At 43.1% G+C, this 21,554-nt stretch overlaps 1 protein-coding gene across 8 annotated transcripts in view; it reads left to right on the top strand.

Moving 5' to 3' along the window:
* Nucleotides 1-21,554, top strand: part of LOC128755422 (partitioning defective 3 homolog) — a 336,729-nt gene that overhangs the window by 246,788 nt on the left and 68,387 nt on the right. For all 8 annotated transcript variants that reach the window (XM_053858871.1, XM_053858873.1, XM_053858870.1 and 5 more), the window contains 2 exons: nt 5,438-5,566; nt 16,139-16,444. In XM_053858871.1, the coding sequence (XP_053714846.1) occupies nt 5,438-5,566; nt 16,139-16,444 (435 nt within the window). The remainder of the gene's footprint in view (nt 1-5,437; nt 5,567-16,138; nt 16,445-21,554) is intronic.

Raw genomic sequence — 21,554 nt, 5'->3', positions numbered from 1 at the left:
AATTTACTTTATCTTTGTTAAGGCTGCCTGTGACTCCACTCCTCCCTGGTGACTTCAGCTGTGAAGTAATATTAGCGAGTGAATCGATGTAGGTGCATTAGACGGTTGGCAATATAAACGTCCATCATCTCATTTGTGTAAAGTATATTACATAAATTAGCTGACAGCAACGCTTATATTTATGTCCAACAGAACCGAATCTGTCTTCACTCTCGACAGCTAAATAGTCAAAATAAAAACCTGCATGTCCAACAGATTGCTTTCAGCACTAGTAAGCTAAGAGCTGGGAGTCGTGGTTTTGAGTCAAAATCTGTTCGAATTGCAAAGGTGGGCATGTTTTCCATTGATGCACCAGGGGATGGAGAATGGAAATGTGTTGACTGCATTTGAAATCCAATTCCAATGCCCCACGTTCTTCTTGGATATATTTTGTGCATTTGCTTGGATGTTGGCGATATCTGATGTTGATGCCAATCTTTGGCATCAGAGAAGCATTTTCCATCAGGGGGTTTGCACAACAAGTCAGTCTGCCCCATCTTAACATCTTGTCCATCCATCTCAGCGTGTTTTTTAACTTTGGCTCCAAACCTCTCCACGTGCTCTGTCCCTCAGAAAAAGTCCAACCTTGTACAGTATGTGACCATAGACCGCGTCCATTTGCCTGAATCACTTCCAAGCTGTTGGTGTGGCATCGCTCTAACTGAGCGAACTAATCGTTATTCACTCGGCAATTTCTGCATTTTGATGTGATGCTTCTCAGCGCTTTGATGTCATCCTGAGAGACATGCTTGTTGCGTCGCATCCTATATCCCCTGGGCATCCTCTTCTCTGTTAAGTGTAGGACATGCCTGCACCTTCTCATATGAGCACAGTTTGTTGACACTCATCGTTGTTTTGGTTGCTGAAAACAATGGCAACTCGACTTAAGGACTCTTGAGGCGCACCAAAAAATGGTCCAGGTGGAGTCGTTTTTTTTCCTCTTTTAAGAGTGACTAACCGAACTGCACCAACCCAGACCATACATCATAGCCACTCACATTACTTTGCTATGGAGCGTCTTTCACTCAAGCTTGTGTTGTCTCTCACTGGTCTGCCGTCCACCTTCCCTGCACTCTCTTCTTCATCCCCCTTGGTTATGGTCCTTTGCTCTGGACGATTGTACTTAACTACTTAAATAACTACATCATCTGCAAACATGGAGACACCTGCCTAACCATGTCTGTCAATCTGTCCAAACTTAAAAAAGGATGTGAAAGAAAATTCCTTCTATTCAGACATGAATCAATATAGAGAGGTTCTAGCAGAAAAAACATTTAAAAAACAAATGTCAGAAAAAACAACCATCATTAAACATGGAAATTTCTGAAAGGCCAATCCAAAACTGAATCACTTCTTGAACTGCAACTCTTCATGGAGACAATATTGAAAAACGAGGTCCCATCAGATGGTGTGTGATGGAATGCTCCTGGTGTTCCATCACATCAGCTGTCTTAGAAACATTAATACGGAATATATTATAAGTGAGTGACATGCTAGATTACTTTCCCTCCTAATGAGTTCTGATGGTAAATCAGACACTATCAGCCGAGCTGATGATAGATGGCCCAGAGCAGTCCGAGCCCTGAATGAGGCCGAAAGGTCATAAATATTCTGTGTTTATCTGCATCTCATGCGTGTAACTCGATCTCATTTATCAAATGAGCATCTTATTCAGCCTTTATGGGTGGGCAGCCATTGTAATCGTTGCTCACTGTCTCACTATCCAGGTGTATCTCCGCTCACTCCATCACTCTCTGTCTTTTGAGGGCCCCCCCCCTCACTTCAGTACTCATCACTCTTACAGTAGCGGCTGCTGCCCCCAGTGAGATAGATGCTTAGTGATGGATCATTAAACAGAGTCTGCTGAATCCACGTGGTAGAAAGAGACGATTGCTTCGTGAGAATATAAATGCCTTATCATCATCTTGAATAGTGTTGGCAAGCCCAGCTGTTGCTCCTGTACAGACCACGCTGACTGGTTTAGGATCTGATTTTTGTTGGTCTAAAACCAAAAGACCTTCAAAATAATTTGAATAAGCAGTGCTTCTAAAAATGCACAAGGTAATGTCTTCAAATGACTTAAGACATGGAACCAAATTATTCCCACTTTGCATCTATATCCAGCTTATTTTGCCAGTGTTTTAGCTCACTGAAGAAAAGTGGTTTTGAAAGCAAGTTCAGCCTTAAAACATGTAACCAGACTACATCAATGGGAACACACTCACATTTTTTTAGTGACTTGAAATGTTGATGAAAAGCACTGTCTTGCTAAGTTAGTGTTTACATGTCCTGCAGCAACGCCGTCATTTAGTGCCTGTGCAAAAGATAGTTTTCATTGACAGCAGTGTTGTTTTAGTCTTGATTCTAGTCTTTTGTTCTTGTCACATGTTAGTCACGTCCACTTGTACAGTGGTACCTCGGTTTTCGAACATCCCGGAATTCGAACAAGTCGGAGGTCAAACAAAAATTTTGAACCAAAATCCAGAACTCGAAGGTCCCCGAAGCCGGAAAAAAATAACATAACGTGTGCGGACCGATCAGGTGACCCACGATGTGCTTTGTTATTGTGTATAACACAGCCTCTGCATGCAGACGTGTCCCTTTAGCTAGACTGTTTTTTCTTCATATTGAGGTGAGGTCCTGTCTCCACACTGGACCGTGGTAGAGTGTCACAGGGGAGGTGCTCGCTCTCCACGCCTCCGCGGCTGGAGCGCTCACTCCAGGGTTTGATGTCCTGTTGTGGGCTGGAGCTGGGACAGGGATGAGGCGAGTCTGGGACAGAGCGTGACTTGGTTTATGACTTTGTCACAGCCAAACTGCACAGAAGCACACATTCAGAGCTGGACACGCACTGGGCACCTCTTCACTTCTGGAGAGACGTCACTCACTCGGCAACCCCTCCCACATGCAGCGGCCACACACATAGAGGAACAGCGCACCTGCAGCAGACACTCTACATTCACTCCTACAAAAGCCTATTTTAAGGCTTGGAACGCATTATTTCTCTTTCTATTCACTGTAATGGGAAAAATTGATGCGCCGTACCCGGGTGGGTGCTGGGCGTGTGCAAACATGGCCACTTCATCTGACAGAAATTACGGATGACACGGATGTCACATATTTTGAATGTCTGACAGACCTCCTACGTGCATTTTCGTCATCACCATCGCTTTATCGTCAACAAGAACCAATGTTTGGATCGTCGTTCTGTTTTCATCATGAAAAAAAAAAGAAATGTTTTAGTCATTGTTGACAATAACAACATTGTTTGTCAGTAGCCGTACACCTCAGACACATTGTCCCATGGAGCCTGGTCCACTGTAAGTGACCCTACTGTAGCCAGTTCATCCATTGTCACCAGTTTGCTTGGTCATCTAAATACAAATTTGAGTCAAAAAGTACTTCTTGATTCAATTGGTTCAAAGATCTGGATGTCAAAAGAAGTTCTTTCCCTCAAAGTGGATGGCACATCAAGTTCAGCGATTGTCATTCCACTGTTGCACTTTCTCTCACAATCGATACCTTATTATCAGGCGTCATCAGCCTCACTCTCGATGCTCGGATGCCAGCTTCACTTTCTGCCAGCAGTGGCCTCAGTAGCAGAACGTTCTTTGGATGACAATTCATATCGCAGTGGCATATATTCTAAGTGATTTGGGTTAGAATTTCCAATTTTCATTGGAGTTGTGATGCATATTAGAAGGTCTCAGTGACTGTGATTTGACTCTCATAGCTGTAGCTTCTGTACTCCTGAGGCCCATGAAGGACTTGGCATCTATTGCCCATCATTGCAGTTCAGTCTGCTATTTTAGACTTCAGCAGATCCCTTCACCCGACTGCTGCGAATCAAGTTATTTCTTCCCGAGGGTTTCTTTTTAAGACGACACAAAACCTGAGCTTGATATGCAAAGGGGGATTTATTTTCAATGAAAGTCCTTGAGGCCAGAGAGCCTGTCACCTGCCCTGGTGATAGATCACATACCCCCTGTTATTAGCATTCCCAGCGCAAGAGATGGGTTTTATGCCTGCGGAGAGTCATTTGGTGATTAATTAATCAGGTAATGCACCTTATCTGGCCGGTGGAAAAGCTCTCCTGACCTCTCCGGGATTATTTTTACAGCCACAAATGGCAGTGACCAAAGAGCATTTAAAGGCTTAGGAACTCAGATCTGCTTCTAGTTGCCCTGGCCCTTGCACACAACAGCAGAGCAAGCGTTCAGGAGAAACGGCGCAGTACATGAAACACGCTCTCAACAGGGGACAAGCTTTATCACACAGCCTCGGTATAATCAAGGTCAATTGTAAAGCACTTATGGAACACTTTCGTTCCTCGCTTTCCCATCGAATGGACCGGCGATCAGAATGGACTTTCGTAGAAATGGTACCACTGGTAGTTCCTTGGAATTACATGCATTTATATTGCACAAAATGTGACCAAAAAGTATTAGTTTGGTTGCTATAACCTTTCAAAAATGTCTTCAATTGACATGAATGTCTGTCACATGCCAATGCCAATGATTCGGTTGAAGGAAAGGTCGATACCTCCAAAGATGGTAGGTTGGTTTCTTTTACTAGAGCCGGGTATGGTTGGTTCAAATGAGTATTCCTGGGAGACAACCATGTCCATCTCTCTTCTAGAGACGTATTCCTCCATCAATAGAAGTGGTTTGTGTTTCTGCCACTTCTGCCTCTCAATGATGTCATCTATAATGTTACTGTTTGTTGCATCCAGTCGTTTTGTTTTTCCTTTCCCAGCTGGCACCATTGTGGAACAGCAGGAAATTGCTCCACAGTTTCACAGTGTGGAAGTTCCTATTTACGAGTCCTCGCAGCCAGTCCTCTTATCTGATCCCATGCATTCTTGGCATCGAGTCTTTTCCTCAAGAGCATTGTTGTGAGCCTCAAGTCTCAGCCACAAACTCGAATAACACCCTTGCCCATACATTGCACATGTTTCGGAGAGTGCAGCTGTGAACACTTGAAAACTTCGTTCTCCTCCATTCCTCATCGTTTTCTTCCACCCATCACTCTACGCCTCGAAATTTTTATTAGCAGCGGCTTGTCTTACTCACACTCAGCTTTTAAGGATTTACCGCTATCAGACTCGCAACTGTCATTAAAAGGAAAGTGAGGCTGTGTCAGATTGTTCCCAAAACTTCTACAGTGTTTGTGGTGAGAAGCTTGTTCAGCAGTGCCGGTGCTTTTATCAGTTCTCCTCCTGGGAGCTGACAGAACAATTCACATTTAAATGGATAATTTTGGACTTTAGACGATGACAAATGCTGTCATATGTCATGACATCGGGGTGAGATAATGTTAACACTCATTCAGACCTCATTTTAAAAGCTACAATTGTATTTCACATTGGGCTTCAAATCTCTCCTCTTTTCTCTTAAAGGTTCGGGAAGAACCGAAAAGATGAGAGGGCAGGCGAGCGGATGGAGAGGAAGGCTTCCCGGAAATCAAAAGCGGACGACGTGCAGGCGTCAGAGGAGGAGACCTTACGGATGAAACTGGAACAAGAAAGGTGAGCGACCGGAAATGTTGGAACAAAAGGGATGCGGATCGAACGATTTCGGAAGTAGCTACTTAACAAAATGGAATATAGAAAAGTTCTAGGAAAGCACTTTATTGTCAATCTGTTAAATGGTGTTTGGTTTATATCTGTGCATTAAACAGATGGTTTATGGATTGTCCGTGCCTTCACTCTTTCAGGTTCCACTGTTTAAACGCAGACATGGACTTGATTGAATGGCGCGCTCATTATATTCGTGAAATCGATGTGGCTCTTCGTTGGTCTTCTGTGCTTTAGATCTCACATATGATGCCGGTGAATTTGAACGATACATTCTAATGCTGTTGCTTTTCGATCAGCATCAAAAGTTACTTTAGATTTTGTGTGACATGTTTTAGCGAAATGTTCACTGTTCATCGCAGGCTCTGACTCGACAGTTGGACGAGTGAGAGCCAGCATGCGGGACAAGCTCTTCAGGGTCACGATAGGTGTTTAGCGATGTCAGCTAAATCGATGTGGCTCTGTGTTGATCTTCTGCTCATAGGTTGTTTATCATAAAATATAAACCGATCCCCTCAGTCAGGCCTCTTGTGTCCCGTCCATCGCTGGGAGACTAAATAGAGGCCTTTGTTTTGTGTTCATTCCTCACGCTGTCCAGCCCTGTTTCACTGTCTGAGGCTGGAAGACAATCTTGGTGACAGGGTGAATCAGAAGACGGCTTGCTGCCTGCATTGTTCCTCAGCAGCTGAATGAACTCGCAATCAAACACTGGCTGGTAATGACAGCTAATTGAATCGAAACAATGGGGTTTGATACCGTTCCCTCCCATGGCAGCCGAAAATGATGGATGAATGGACGTGGAAATGCAACAACATAAACCAAAGCAATGTCTCCTCGGCTGAATAGAACATCTGGGAACCTTATTCAAATGGTGTGCCACGTCTCAATGTGCTTGTTTGGCGGCAAGGTTCTCTCTGTTTTTGGGCGTGACGCTCATTGGCTGAGGGCCCGACACATTTCCCTCCGTCCCAGAGAGACCACTAGGATTCAACGTCCATCCAAAAGGGTCTCCTTAGGTTAGCACCAACACAGAAAAAAGTGATGTACACTATCTAGAAGTGAGTTAAAAATGTTTTTCTTGTTTTTCTTTGTCAATATAAAATCTGAAATTTTGAGGTAGCGTTTCATTTTTGTCTTTGGCTTTGTCATTTTTTGTCCATACCTACAAGTGGTAATGAGAGGTGCATTGGTTATCTGAGGTCACCATTTCACATAGCCGACCCCTCATTTTCCGTCGTTTCCCCAAGTGGGCATAAGCGATGGATGGGTGTCTGTAGTAACCATCATGACCAACTTGAGCTACGGTCGTCTATTGTTTTCACCATGTCAGTAGCTCTGTTATCATGTATCCCAACAAGGACTCAAGCGGCTTGTTTCAGTTTTCCAATCATTCACTCTTAAACAAAAACTGATCCGAAAAAGCATTGCTGCTGACATTTCACGCAAAGTGAAGTTAAGTACGTTTAGACACAGCAAGCATTTTTTCAACATTTATATATCAACTTTAACTAAAGTGGGAGGGCACTAAAAAGTAACAAGTTTGTGTTTATATATGCCAACCACTGATGTCATGGTTCACACGCCAACTTATTTGGGTTTCAGCCAGATGCAAATCTCGCCAGAACTGCCTTTGACCATGTCAGGGTGAAAAGTGTGCCTCTCCTCAGTCATTGTCGCTACCTAGTGAGCTAACATCATATTGGAGTTGAGGTCCAGCCATGCATCATAACCAAGAGTAGGAGGAACGGAACTGCGGGAAAGGCTTATCTGGCTGAAGGAAATTGAGGTTTGGGAGACAAACCTTTGATTCACTTTTTATTCCCATGTGTCAACATGTTCATAGAATCCATCTTCTCAATACCTTCTGTTATGTGTGTACAAACAAGTTATTATTATTCCCCTCCCTGTTTTTTGGTCCTATTTCAATACCAGACCACTGGAGCAGTGCGGGATTGTCTATAAGCGGATGGAAACAGAGTCCTTCCAGGAATGGTGATAGGTAATCGTGACCCATACTCGGCTGAATCCAGGTCCATATATATTCAAATCATATGAGTTCAGCAGGAGCCGTCTTGTGTTTTCTGTGTCACCACCATGATGTGTGTTCTGTGTTGCCAACGGTCCGCGGTGTAGGCACATGCTGTGATTCAATGCAGTGCTACCATGAAGACAGAACTATTTCACTCTGCATTTATGAAATTATGGATTGGAGCGGAACAGACCTCCGAAGCTGGCAGTCATCAGCCAGCGCTGTGTGTCAGCGGGAGCCGGGCGGATGGGGCCGCAGCCAAACCCCTGGTCCATTTGACATTAGCAATCATTAATTCGAGCAGACGGTTGTGACAGGAGCTTTTAGTGATTCAAAATAGAAGTCAATGACGAGGTTAGGCAGATTAATTCATAAAAACCCTGCCCTTCTCTACCCTGCAATAAGCCAGAGATGGTTATATATTTAAAAGTACAACCTTGATAGGATTCCTGTAATTTATGGCTTGGCTCCGTCTCTGAGGAGACGCGGGACGTTTATCTCGGCGGACGCCTCCCTTTTTCAATGAAACAGCCAAAGAGTAGATAAAAGTGTGACTTCATTACTGGAGGACAGTGGAGTTTTGAGCTGATGCTCTGGTTTTGGTTTGTACATTTAAGCAGCTCTTTCAGTCACCTGTTTCACTCCAGAACCAGATGTTTGACTGATCCACGTCTGCAGTCAGCCTGGCAGCAGCAGGTGCGCCAAACACATCCTATCCGATTCGCTGATGTCAAGTCTGTTTGAACCAAAGGAGCGTTCAAGCTTTTATTATCTGCAGTGTAACACAGCATCTGCATGAAGAACTGTACGGTTGTTTTCAATTGAAGATTGTAACAAGACGTTGTATATAAAATCATATTCACAGCAGTGTTGTGGTCGCTTGATGGTGGATTGTGATTGAGTCCAATTGAAACTGTTTAGGGCAGAGGTGGGCGAACTGTTCCACAACGGGCCGCAGTGGGTGCAGGTTTTTGTTCCATCTGGTCAAGAGTCTGTTGTTTCTTGTTTCAGACGAAACCTCATTGGTTAAACTGTGTGTGCTTAATCTGTTGGAACAAAAACCTGCACCACCCTTTGAGGACCGGTTTGCCCACCCCTGGTTTAGGGTCTCGCTAGTGGGTGTCCAACCTAAACCAAGGAACTGAGTCTTTCTCATATTGTGTTGCCGTGCTACAAACACACTTGTCTGTTTGTAAGCACTGGTTATGGTTTACGTCATGTTAGCTCTCTGCACAAAAACTACGTAAGTACTAACAGAGGATTACTATACAGTTGTTTGTGTTGAATTACTGTATTGAGGTTTCAATGTGAAACAACATTTTTTTAACCAGCCACCACTCATTACTACTGCTATCACCCCCACCCCCACTACTATTGTTCTTATTACTGCTTCTACTACTACTACTACTACTATTGCTGCTATGACTGCTATGAATTCTGTTACTGGTTCTACCACGAGCACCACAACTCTGACTTCTCATCTGTGGATTTTTGAGTTTTTAAGCTCTAAATCAGACCTGAGGTAAAGACAATCATAGCTGTCTCCTTTGTTCTGTATGTCCACTGATGTCTAGCCATACTTTTTTTTGTCCTGCGTATGATGTCCACTCTCTTATCTGCACCGCTGTAGTCGGCTTCTAATCAGCGTCCAGCACTCAACCGACCACTCCACTCTCGTCTGCTCCCCCGACAACCACGGTGCCAATCACTGCTTTTAATCTGCACGGCTGGTGTTGTTTGACTTCCTGTTGACTCTGGAGTCAAAGCTTGGCCAGTGTGTCTCTCTGGTGTCGCTACGACCACACAACCATGTTCAGTTAAAGGAAACAAAGTTATTATTGTAAAATATTTTGCCATCAACTTTCATGATGGAGTGATGTCATCTACACCTTTTGTGAGTCAATTCAAGTGTCAAAACAAAGCCGTGCCTGTCAGAGGGCTGCGCTCTGGCTTCTTCTGGCTTGAAACTTTGATTAGATTCCAAAAGTCTTTTTGCGAACAATTGAGCCGGGTTTGATGAGCAGGGGGAGTTTGAAAAGAAGTCTTTTTCAAGACAGCCGGAGGAGAAGCTAATACTCTTTTTCATCCACCATTGTAACAATGCATATTAAAGAGGCCGCGTTTGAAGTTTGTTGACTTCGAAATGAGACCGCGGCGAACTCAATGCAGACAAATATACAGCAGCAATATCTGAAAGCTTTATTGCTCCCATTGAAAAATGTGACTCTATAGCAATATTAACTTGAAATTGAGTGTCATTCTTCAACCGCGGGACAAAAGTGATTTTGTAACGGTGTGACAAACTCGACGTATTTGCATTTTCATGAGCCATCCATCGTTGTCGCTTCATTTTTTTCTTCAGATTTATACACAGATTGTCAGATACATACTCGGTGTGATACCATTTTTTAAAATTTACATTAAATCTTGCACTGTCTTTCTCCATAGAGCTTTAGCCTTTTGTGTGTTCACAGGCAATGTTTTGCTTTGTGTTGGCAACACGGGCAAATGACTGATCTGAAGAGGCTACAAGCATTTTCGCATCAGAGTTTTGTCATAAGAGGTCAGACCTCTGCGTCTTGATCCTTTTTTCTCCAGACTGAATCCCAAGAGCTGTTCCTCTTATTTAGTAATTTGTGATCTCATCCTTCCTGGTCACGTCATGGCAGGTCTTATTACTGTCCTATCACACTTCCTGCTCTCACTTACTCATACTTTTCTGTTACATTTCACTGTGTCAGTTGTCTCCTCCCCTTCCAACCTGCCTGCACTCTCCTCTTCACCTCATCTGTTTGACCACCTTTGCTCTTCATCTTCACTCATCTTTACTCCCATTGAAAGTCACTAACAAGTGTTATTGTCCTCTACTGTCCCAATGGGGAGTCTAAGTCCGGGCCGTCTACCTCTGCCTCACGGGACCCAAGTTATCTAGAACATATGAATGGGAGTCAGTGGAGAGAGAAAAGTTATTTCCTGATCTATGGTAGCTTGAAATATGCTTTAGATCTCACATATGATGCTGGTGAATTTGAACGATACATTCTAATGCTGTTGCTTTTCGACCAGCATCAAAAGTTACTTTAGATTTTGTGTGACATGTTTTAGCGAAATGTTCAATGTTCATCGCAGGCTCTGACTCGACAGTTGGACGAGTGAGAGCCAGCATGTGGGACAAGCTCTTCAGGGTCACGATAAGTGTTTAGCGATGTCTGCTAATGTTTGCTTCTACCTTTGATAGTTTAGTACCTTTAGAATCTGCCTTAGCGCCGTAGCAGTTGGATTCTGCTGTGACGTCTTCCATGCCAAATAATTACATGTTTACAGAAGCAAATAAATCATAAATTACATGACAAATGTAGCCAAAACTGACACCATTGTTCCTCATTTAAATTGAGGCACAGCACATGTGTGATCCAGGGCATGAGGCAAAGTGTATTAGAAAGTAACTTCCATCTCCCCATAGACTCGATTCATGTTTTCTCATGTGGGGTCTTATTGACCTATTGGAACGCGCGGTAACTTTGTCTCCACATAGTGAGCTGTATTCCTCATATTCTCACCTAGAGTCGCTCGGCCACTCCTACAGAATGCCCCAACACTGCCTCACTTTCCTCGACGCTTTTCTATTAAACTCTCGTATGAAAATCTTAAAGAAGCACGATAAATGAGGTACAATTGAAGTTTTTACATTTGCCAAGAAATATGTTAGCTGATGCAGGAACTTCAACAGCAATGCAATTCGCCCTTGAGTCAAGGAAAGCACAGCCAAAGTCTCTGAAGTGTTTACTGCAGCATTGTGAATAAGACAAAGAGGTGCTTGATTTATCCACCACTGCAGCTGATTCAGCTCAAACGGTTGTTGTTATGCACAGTTGTGTTCACACTTAAATCCAGTTTTAAATAATTTATTTCTATGTTGTTGCCGACACATTCACACTTCCAAGGTGTCAAATATTTTATGTGGACTTTCGCGTCCCACAGTGACGCCAAAGTCATCTCCACATTGCATGCTGGCACAGTAAGTTTTCAATTGAAGTACATGTTTCACCTTCCGTGGCATTTAGCGGCTTTGGGTTTAGGATGCCTAAAACATTTGGCACCATTGAAACAACTATGCCTCAGCATAGGTTTTTGCCTGTGTGTGTGTTTGAGGTTTCAGTACCTGCTGTACATCAAACAAAGTCAGCCACAAATACTCAATCTGGGCCTTGCAGACAAACACAGCATCTAACAATCATATAATTTCCGTGTAACTTGACTTGATACTACAGCCACGATTGAAATCAGTATAACCGTCATCTGTGACACATCTGTGGCGTAAAGCAGTTCGGTGGTCAAACAAAAAATACCAAAATATTTTTACTCGGAACTCATTTAAAATGTACAAAGTAAAACTATTTTATGGATTTTAACTTACCATAATTGAAGTTAAAATAATAATTGTATAATAATAATAATAATAATAATAATAATAATAATAATAATAATAATAATAATAATAATAATAATAATAATATTTATCATATTAGAAACCATGTCTAATGACCGAAAAAATAAATACATGGTGTCTCATGACAGTGTCACTAGTAACAAGTATGTACAGATGCCAGGAAAGTTCATCTTGAGGCCACTGTAGGTACGAAGGGACGGCCTCATGGTCGACACATAATTTCCTTAACATCTTGGTCATTCAGTGGTTTGGGAGATGAACTTTTAATACCTGGAACCTCGCACCATTAGACTGTCTAGACTCCAGATTGTCCTCCAGCCAGCAGGAAATACCATCCGGCTGCGCTGGTATGACCAGCAAATGAAAAGGAAGTGTGGTGTTTTTCTTTTATTCGCAAAATGAAGCAAGCAATTACTGGCCAGATACTGGTTGTATCTCCCGTCTTGTGATCAGTGTAATTAAAGTGGAAATAAAAGCCTCGCTGGAGAGCAGTGTGACAAGACGCTCGTTCTTTTGATGTAAAATATTCGTCTTGTTGCATTAGAGGGCCGTTTTATGCTCTTCTTCATGCAATCTGCGACAAGGAGCGGAAAAGAAGGGCCGGTAATTGGGGCTGTACAGTAATAATGTGTTCAGTGTGGGCCGTGCCTTCCTCAGTGTGAACATGCTGGGCCATTAAATGCCTAATAGAGTATACAAGGTACTTTGAATGGCTGGTCTTCTGAGTGGGGTGGTGGAAATGAGTTGCCCCATGCAGAGAAGTGAGTTTCTGACATAAAAAAGTTTTAAATTCAGAAAGTTTTTCTGGTGTAAAGACACAAAACAGTTACTAATCCCGTGGCATGCACCACTGTGCTGACAATCTGTGTTGCAGGGAGCCAATACGTCCCTCGATCATTTTAAAGATATAGAGCTGTAGCTCAGAAAGTGAAAGAGACTGTCTCAAATGAACTTGTTATAGCTGCTTAGAGGGAAGGAGGTTAGGCTGCCTTAATGACTGTTGAAACTAAAATGTGGGTTTCGATTATATGGCGGCTGCCATCAGTTGAATCAGTTGTGCGGTTTAAACATGCACCTATTGGAAGCTTAAACTAAAAAAAAGGAGTCTGCTGCCAGTTTCACTCTGAAAAACTCACTCTGAGACTTTGAAGGAGGAGGTGACAATCTATCTCCAATGGTTTATGTGTAAAATAAATAAATAAAAATGTAATATGTTTTTTTTTATCTTTAGTACAATGAACAATTGAAAAAAATTGTTTAAGATATCATTAATCAATTCAAATGTCTCATTCAGTACGCGAAAGCGGTGTGTTCAACGTATGGTTTCATTGTCAAAACTGCCGGTCACTGTTCCCACCTTCACCTCTGGTCATGAACTTTGGTTGATGACTGAAAAGAATGAATCAGAGAGCTGCTCTCCAGTGTCCAGAGAAGCTGGGTGAGGTTCTACTGGTCAGTCCTGGATGCCTCATGGACTCCTCTTTAGTCAGGAGAACCAGGACACACAGATTGTATTTGTTTTATCCCAATAATGCTGTCGGGGGACAGAGAACTCTGTGTATGTTTACCCTCGCTGCTGCCCCCGCGACCCATGCTCGGCTAAATGGAGGAAAATGTATCAGTTGATGAATGGAAACTCATTTTTACTTTAATATGGAAGAGATATTAATCCCTTTCAGTACATTATTCTACCACTCTGAAAATATAAAACAAAAACATAAGACAAAACTATGTACCTTCACCACCTTATTTTTAAGTTTTGTTCTTGACTTTATTGATGTATGCTGGCGTTACGAATGACCTCTGCTTGAATCTTCTCTTCTTATTATTATTTAGATAATGTGCCTTATTTATGGTACAATAGTAGCAGTCAGGTCAGGGGAAAAAAACAAAAACAAACTCAGCTTTATGTCGCCAGAGACATTATCTCATCCGAATATCAATATCTCTGTTTTTATGAATCTGATTATTCTGTGAAATGCCAGAGGGTTTGGAGGTCCTGTGGGATTTCCGTAAACCTGTGCCGAGATCTCCTTCCTGGCAGAGCGGTGACATCACTTTGGCCAGACGGCAGGTGAACAGGCTCCCGGGAGCCGTCATCTTCATTGTTTCCTCTCTGGCTCACCAGCTGACTCAACGCCATATTGTGATGATGCAAAAAGACCCGAAACCCATCAAGCCACGTTTCATCAGATTCTCATTCACACAGTTGATGGTGAGAAAATGTGATTTCAATTTGCTAAAAATAAACAATGCAGTTGCGGCGTCGGACGGCGGAACTGGGTTAATCCCACGCTGATGAATGTTTGCTGTCTGAAATGGGATTATGGTTATTGACGCACACAATGGAAAGCGAGACCACTGACAGTGGGGTTTTATTCCTGTTGCAAATATGTCAGTCATCTGTCAGGAGCTGTGGGAGAGGAGGGGGGGTCAAAGGTTAGTTATGACCTCAGGTAATTGAGATGTGTGGCTCCAGTGGGAGGGAGCCAGCTTCAATTGGTGTGTACCATGTGTGTTCTACCCTGCGGCAGGGAGGCTACATCTGGAACCTGTGAGGGCTACGGTGGCTGAGGTCACTGCAGTAGGTGGGGTCAACTTTCCCCTTGTGCTTGTCTTTGCTCCCACTGTCCGCTCCCAGAGAGTGGGGATCACATGAGTGCTCTCATGGACCTGCTCTGTGAGAAGGAGAGGAGCCATGAAAGGAACTTTTGTGTAGGAGTTGTCCCAAGGAGTGGGACGCTGTTGAAGAAGGAGAAGGGTCAGAGGAGGGAAAGAGGTCTGGCTGCTTGCCTCATGCATTCTTCAGGCTGATAAGATCAGAACAAACACTCTCTCCCATTTTTGGGAATCTGCAGGACGTCCTTCAGGGAGCGCCTCGAAAACACTTTTTTTTTTAAACTACTTGTTTCTCATTGCAGCAAGAACGGAACGTTTATTTTCTTGGTTTGAAGAAGAGGAGAATAATACTTGCATTGATGCCAGCGAGTTATGACTTGCAGTGTTTTTCATTCTACAACTTCTTTGAGATTGACGTTTCACGAGTGAGTTATGCAAAATGAAGATCACTTGTAATTAAAATGCTGTCATTTCTGAAAAAATTAGTCAGAACTGCCATCTTCAGCCACATATACCCAAAGGCCTCTGGTTTTCCTGGAAGACCCCACATGGGCCAGATGGAAAATGTTCTTATAAACATTTTCCCAACGAGTGTTTGCAGCAATATTTTCTGCTGTAATGTGTGAAAATGAAATTCTTTCTTGGTGGAGTTTGCATGTTCTCCCCGTGTGCCTGCATGGATTTTCTCCGGGAACTCCGGTTTCCTCCCACAGCCCATGCCTGACATGCTTGCTAGGTTAGTTGGACACTCTAAATTTGCCCCTAGTTGGGCGTATGTGTGTGGGGGTGGGAATGTTTTTGCCATACTTGTGAGTACGAAGTCTTGACAAACCACCTGCTTGTGAGGACATTTTGGCCTGTCCTCACAAGGTTTAGAGGGTTAAAACATCAGTGAAAGTACTTTATTATTATTGGGTGCAAGTTTGGTTCAGAGCCCTGGCTAAGGTTAGCCATTTGTTTTGGATGGTTAAGTTAAGGGTAAGTGGATGGGGAAAGCATTATGTCAATGAGTGGTCCTCACAAGGTGTGTGCTGGACATAGGAAACCATGTGAGCCAGTGTTGCTGTTACTATCTGATACGTAGCAATGAGACACGAAGAAGACATAACAATGGTGGAAATTCTCCGTCCTCCAGATGAGACACGAGACCGAATTCATTTTTATATTTTCATATTTTAATTATATTTTGTCATTGAAAAAAATGTCAAAATATAATAAATTAAAAAAAATTAACCTGGTCTCAAAACAAAGAGAAATTTATAGCCCACCACAGAAAAATGTCTAAATGCAGAGGCTGCTTGTGAATACAAACATTTATGATTGTATGAATAGCAGCAACAAGAACAAATACACCTTCAACAATCCCCATCAAATTATCAGTAAGCTCACTAAAAAATCTAACTTTTTCAACCTTTTACGTTTTCAGAATCCAGGCCAAGACACGAGAGCTTCGGGAGAAACAGGCGAAGGAGCGAGAATATGCTGAAATTCAAGATTTTGTCAGCCACACCACTCTAAGTTCTGATGAAGAGCACACTTACGCCGGCATCGGATCGTTCGACTCGTCGGTGTCGGTGGACGGCAGCAGCGTGGAGACGTACAGCGCTCAGCACCACTACCATCTTCCTCAGAGCCCTCAGAGCCCACCGCTTCCCAGCAGTCCACCTGTGGAGGCCGTGTACGCCCAAGTCAACAAGCCTCGCAACGGACGGCCCGCGGCGGCTGTGGACAGGTAGGAAACGCTGGACAGCTTCTCCTCCCAGTCACACCGACATCCCTCATGCCTTTGCACTGCACTCTGCCAAGTTCATTTACACTTCATCAAAAATGCATCAGCCGGCTTGTGATTGTATTTGCTCGCTTTTATTTGTCATGGATGGCAACAGCGGCGCACTCACAGCGTTATCGCTGCCTGCTCCCTAAAGGCAAACTCCACAGTCAAGGTGAAAGACAACATGAGCCTATCTGTAATTCAGTGTGTTCAAATTTAATTTCAGTCCCTGTGTTTTTGTTTTTATCATGGGATCACTGGTAATCTTCCAGAGCTATTCTCACCAAGTTTTTTTTTTTTCTCTTCAGTGTCAGTAACTTAGCCTATCACTGGCTTTGAAAAGCACATTTCAATATTTGATATTGTTGTGTTTGCTGCCAAAAAAGAAAAGAAAGAATGATGCTATATCCATTATTTATAACCCGGCTTTTTTGTAACATTGTTTGGGCTGTCGTCCTCTTTTTTGTGAACTCTACACTTGAGATCTTTTTTTTATTATTATGATGATCAGTTTAAATGTTTTGTTAAGGAGCGTGAAACTGCTTTAGGAAACTATGGGAGCCAGTGTTGCTGCTACTATCCAATACGAAGCTGCAATGAGACAAAAAGACATAACAATGGTGGAAATTCTCCGTCCTCCTGTCGCGATGTATTTAGCAGACGCACATCAATACTTCCTCCACAGTTTGTTTTCAAGCTTGTTGTTGTTGTCATAATCGTTTGACTCTGTGCTGCTCCCCCTGGTGGATACAACAATACAAGCGTAAAGAACGCATGGAGGCATGTGATCAGTGAAATAAGTTAATGGAAAATCATCGGAAAATACTTTTTTATTCATATTCATAGTTTATGGAACAACAGTCGATTAAAACAGCATGGTTTTGAATGGAATTCCTCTTTATTCACTCCACACAGACTCAGGTGTCGCTTGCCTGATGTAGCTGGGATAGACTCAACCCTATGTCAGGCTGAAATCCAACTCACATCTAACTCACAATTTTGGAACAAAATACATTTCATTGAATTAATATTTCAGTGTAAATGACATTACAATTCTAACGTATACATATGGGCTGTAAAAACCTGCAACAGGAAACATGTACATCCAGGAAGCTCATATAAGTTTTGCTATTTTAATTCACACTACCTTGTTCTTCTAATTCAAAGTTTTTCCTCACCTCCGCAGCTCAGACCTGCAAACAAAATTCCTTGCCGAGTGTTAATGCAGGCTTATATTTCGCTTAGATGGCGCTATAGGTATTGATATTTCAAGACGGAATTATATTTTCCTGTCTGGGATTAGCTGTTTTGGAGAGCTGCGACTCGATTTGAAATATGCATTGCGTGTTCAGCGCTGCATTTTTGTTTCGCACCTCTCGCTGCTTTGCATATCTTGTGTACGCCAGACTGGCTGAGCGCCTGCAATATTTGTCTTGCTGCCTTTGAGATATAATAACATGTGCGTTTTCTTATTTGGCTCCGGGGCTTTCTATTTACGCTTCGCAAAAAGAGGCTTGAAACATATTCAGATTCAATAGTCACGTCACTTGCCTATCACCAGCAACAAACAGTCATTTGCATTTCCAAATGAAACGTAATGGAACTTCCACTGTCACAGCAGAAGCAGCATTTTCAATCGATTCATTCAGTTCAGCAGAATTGATCTCTGAACTTGAGTATGAATCTGAGAATTCCAGCTCTAAATCGTTCACTCTTCTTGTTTGGGAGTTGCCACAGAGCTCTTTTGGTCTGGATCAATGGAGAATAATACATTGAAGCAGATGTTTTTACAGCATGCTTTAGATATCGTGCCCCACTGCAAAACACCTGCTGCTACACATCAGACAGTAAAAACATGAACTGTAGAAAAGGTCAAAAACCAGGAAGTGGACGATGTTGATCAAAGGCACGCCTCCTCATTCCTGCCTGTCAGTGAGTCGTCACTGTGAGAGAAGAAAATGAGCTCAACTTAACCTCCACCTGGATACAGTTTCTGCCGAGTGAGGCGGGCCACTGAGGAACCTCTTGCTCCTGTGGGACGTCTTATTATAGTGCAACTACTATTGCGAGAGCCTGCTGCATTATAGTCATTACATGGTTCGAAAAAGATGCATGCAAAGTAAAGTGATGACTGAACATGTATGAGTGTTGATATTGAAACGAAAAATGAATCTGAATTTCATGGTTCATCACAAAGATGAGGTTAAGGCGAAGGCTTGTGTCTTAAATTAGATTCTTGCTGGAATACATGATACAGCCCTCCTTTACCTCAAAGTCCCAAGGCTCCTTCCTTTCATTACACAACATATAGAAAAAGAGGAGACTCTTTCAGATCCACTTAACTCATTAGAGACACTTAGGGGCCCATCTGGAAGGGGGACGGACCTTTTAGCCCAAGTTGAGCCGCTTCTTACTGTAATTTTTCCTGTTTCATCCTGGACTTCATTTTCGGCCTTATCTCCGTTCACTCCTGAGACGTGGAGGCTTTTAAGCAGCACTCTTGTTTATCTGCTTTGGTTCCTATAAAGAGGCGGCAGCTGGATAAATAGGGGTGTATGTCTCTCTCTAATAGACCTTTGGTAATGGAACCCTAATGAGAAGGTCACTGTGACTGTAAAGCTGGAGTGAGTCAGACGTGAGCCCATAAACTCCGGGCAAAATGAAGACCCCGTGTCTCTGTGGCCGTCTGGAGATCCTGCTCTTTCTGCCATATCAGGTTTTACTGTGGCAGTATGGAATCAGGGCGCGACAAGAGCCTGTTTGTCAGTTTACTGTGCACCTCCATTTTATTGACACCAGTGTTCACACAGCTCTGTCATGCTCTGTAAACAGCTTCTGATTTACATTCTTTTATTGTGAAAATCTTTTATTATACCTCTGTATATATCAGCTTTCACCGTCAACTCTGCGATATTGCTCCTTGGTCTTCTTTAAAGAGTGGGCAGTAAAGGTTGGGCGACTTTTATAATCTCCGCTTACAAGAAAGCAACCCATTGAACGGCCACATTCAACACTGTCAACACGGTGTCATCTGTGGAGTTTATAGCGTCTGCAGGCCACATAAAGCTGCATGGTGGTCAGGGTTTGGCCCCCGGACCTTGAGTTTGACTGGTTCAGTTATTTTGAAGAAAGGTAGGAAATGATGTTTGCTTTCTATGTTTGTAACTTTCCACAGTGATCTTTTGCACCTTCGGGTCACACCTCATCGTACCCTTGAAGCTCCTCTTTTATCGTGTATCTCCATCTCCAATGCAGTCACTAGTGTCATTGCCTCCAAGCTCTCCGAGTCTGGCCTGCATGGGATGTCCCTCCGATGTGCTTAACTCATTCGAGGTGCTCCTTTTTGTGTGTGAGACTACAGTGGTAAATACAAAGTGACTTTAAAGTAAAGCGTTCATGAGCCTTGTAGATGCCCCCATTTTGCTGATACCCCGTCGTCAGCACCTATAAAATGGAGTGACCCCATTTCCGAACCGTCAACTGACAAGTCAACCTCTCCACCTGCCAGGGGACCGTGAGGTTTAGGTGACGGGCGTCAGATGCTGTGTTTAGGCACGACAACCTGACAGGTGCCGGCTCGGAGGGATCCACAGGAAGCAGGCATGAAACAAAGCAACGCCTTTGAAACTGCAAAGTGATTGACTGCTGCTCCCGTTACCGTGCGCTGGAGTGCTCCTCCAAGCATGGGTGCCAAATAGTGGGAGACGCTGGCAGCTAGGGCTGAAGGCAGCAATACAGAGACAGAGTTGAAGCTTGGGTTTTTGTCAGGAGAGAGCCCTTGATGGCTCCTGCGGCTCGGCTCTACTGGGCAGAGAGAGTGAAGAACCCGAAGATATGAAGATATATGTTCTCTGTGATTTAAATTGGGTCAAAATGACAGTGCTTTTGTGAGAGTTTCTGAAAAGGCATGTTGTCAGCTGTTGACTTTATAGGGGAAAAGTGAGGAGGCTCTGGGCCGACCCCATAAGGCGTGCGTATCCTTCAGGTCTGCGGCTTTACAGTGATGCTTGTAAGGGGAAAAAATCTAACCAAGATGGTTTTATGATGACTTTCCATGCTCCTTCAAATGTTAAGCTTTATTCATGAGAAGTTACCTTCATCTTCATAACTGTTATACGTGCCAATTTTGCACTAAAGGCTAAAAAGTGTGTGAAAATGGAGAACAATTTTCTCGGCAAATTGATCATCTGTGTTTCTGGAAGTGCGGGCCCCGGTGAGGTTCGGCTATTTGCAGAGCGACTGCTTCGCAGTGATGCTAATGAAGTGCGCTCTCCTCCGATCAGACCGTCGCGCCTTCAATCCCCGGCAAACATTGTTATTCTTCACCGCTTCTTATTTAGTGTCCGCAATTAACTCCGCAATCAACCGTCCGTCTTCCTGATTTTTATTGTCTATAGTTTCATTAAGACACAATCAAAGGCAGATTAACGGCACTTTCTGACTGCAACATCTGCAACTTTGATTAAATCCCACCTCTCAATAATTCATCTGTAAACAAATGAATCGCGGCCCGAGTGAAGACCTCAATAAGTGAGTGTCTAATAACACGCTGCCTCGCTCCCGGGGGACTTCACTTGATATGTCTTGCGTCACGGAACATTTTTGCTGTGATGAGGCGCGTGCACGGCGAAATAACTTTTTTACATTAATTTTTACACCTTCCATTTGGGCTTTTTGCGCTTTCGTGTTCCCCATGTTTCCCGAGGTACATTCAAGGTGGACAGTAGCTGCTTTATTTTTTTTCCTGTCACAAAATATTTGCTTAGAACACATGTGGCTTGATTTGTTTTGTGATAAATAACCAGAGATTACTTATTGTTGAGCTCCCAAAGATGAACTTAGCATCACAGTTTTAACAATTAAACCTGAGTTTCTAAGTAGCGGTTGTTGCTATCAAATCAAGTTAGTGTTCAAGCAACAAACATGTTACCAGTGACACATTTCTGGCCATTTTTAATGGTGGCAGAGAACGATAATATAAAATAGAAAAAAAAATGAGGAGTTAAAGTCCACAATATGTCATGTAAACTGAGTTAAGTGTGATGGATAAAATATGAAAAAGAATGGATGT

The sequence above is a fragment of the Synchiropus splendidus genome, chromosome 3 (assembly GCF_027744825.2).
Source record: "Synchiropus splendidus isolate RoL2022-P1 chromosome 3, RoL_Sspl_1.0, whole genome shotgun sequence".
Taxonomy (NCBI): domain Eukaryota; kingdom Metazoa; phylum Chordata; class Actinopteri; order Syngnathiformes; family Callionymidae; genus Synchiropus; species Synchiropus splendidus.
Note: the sequence above shows the minus strand (reverse complement) of the source record. Positions and strands in the feature narration are given on the sequence as shown.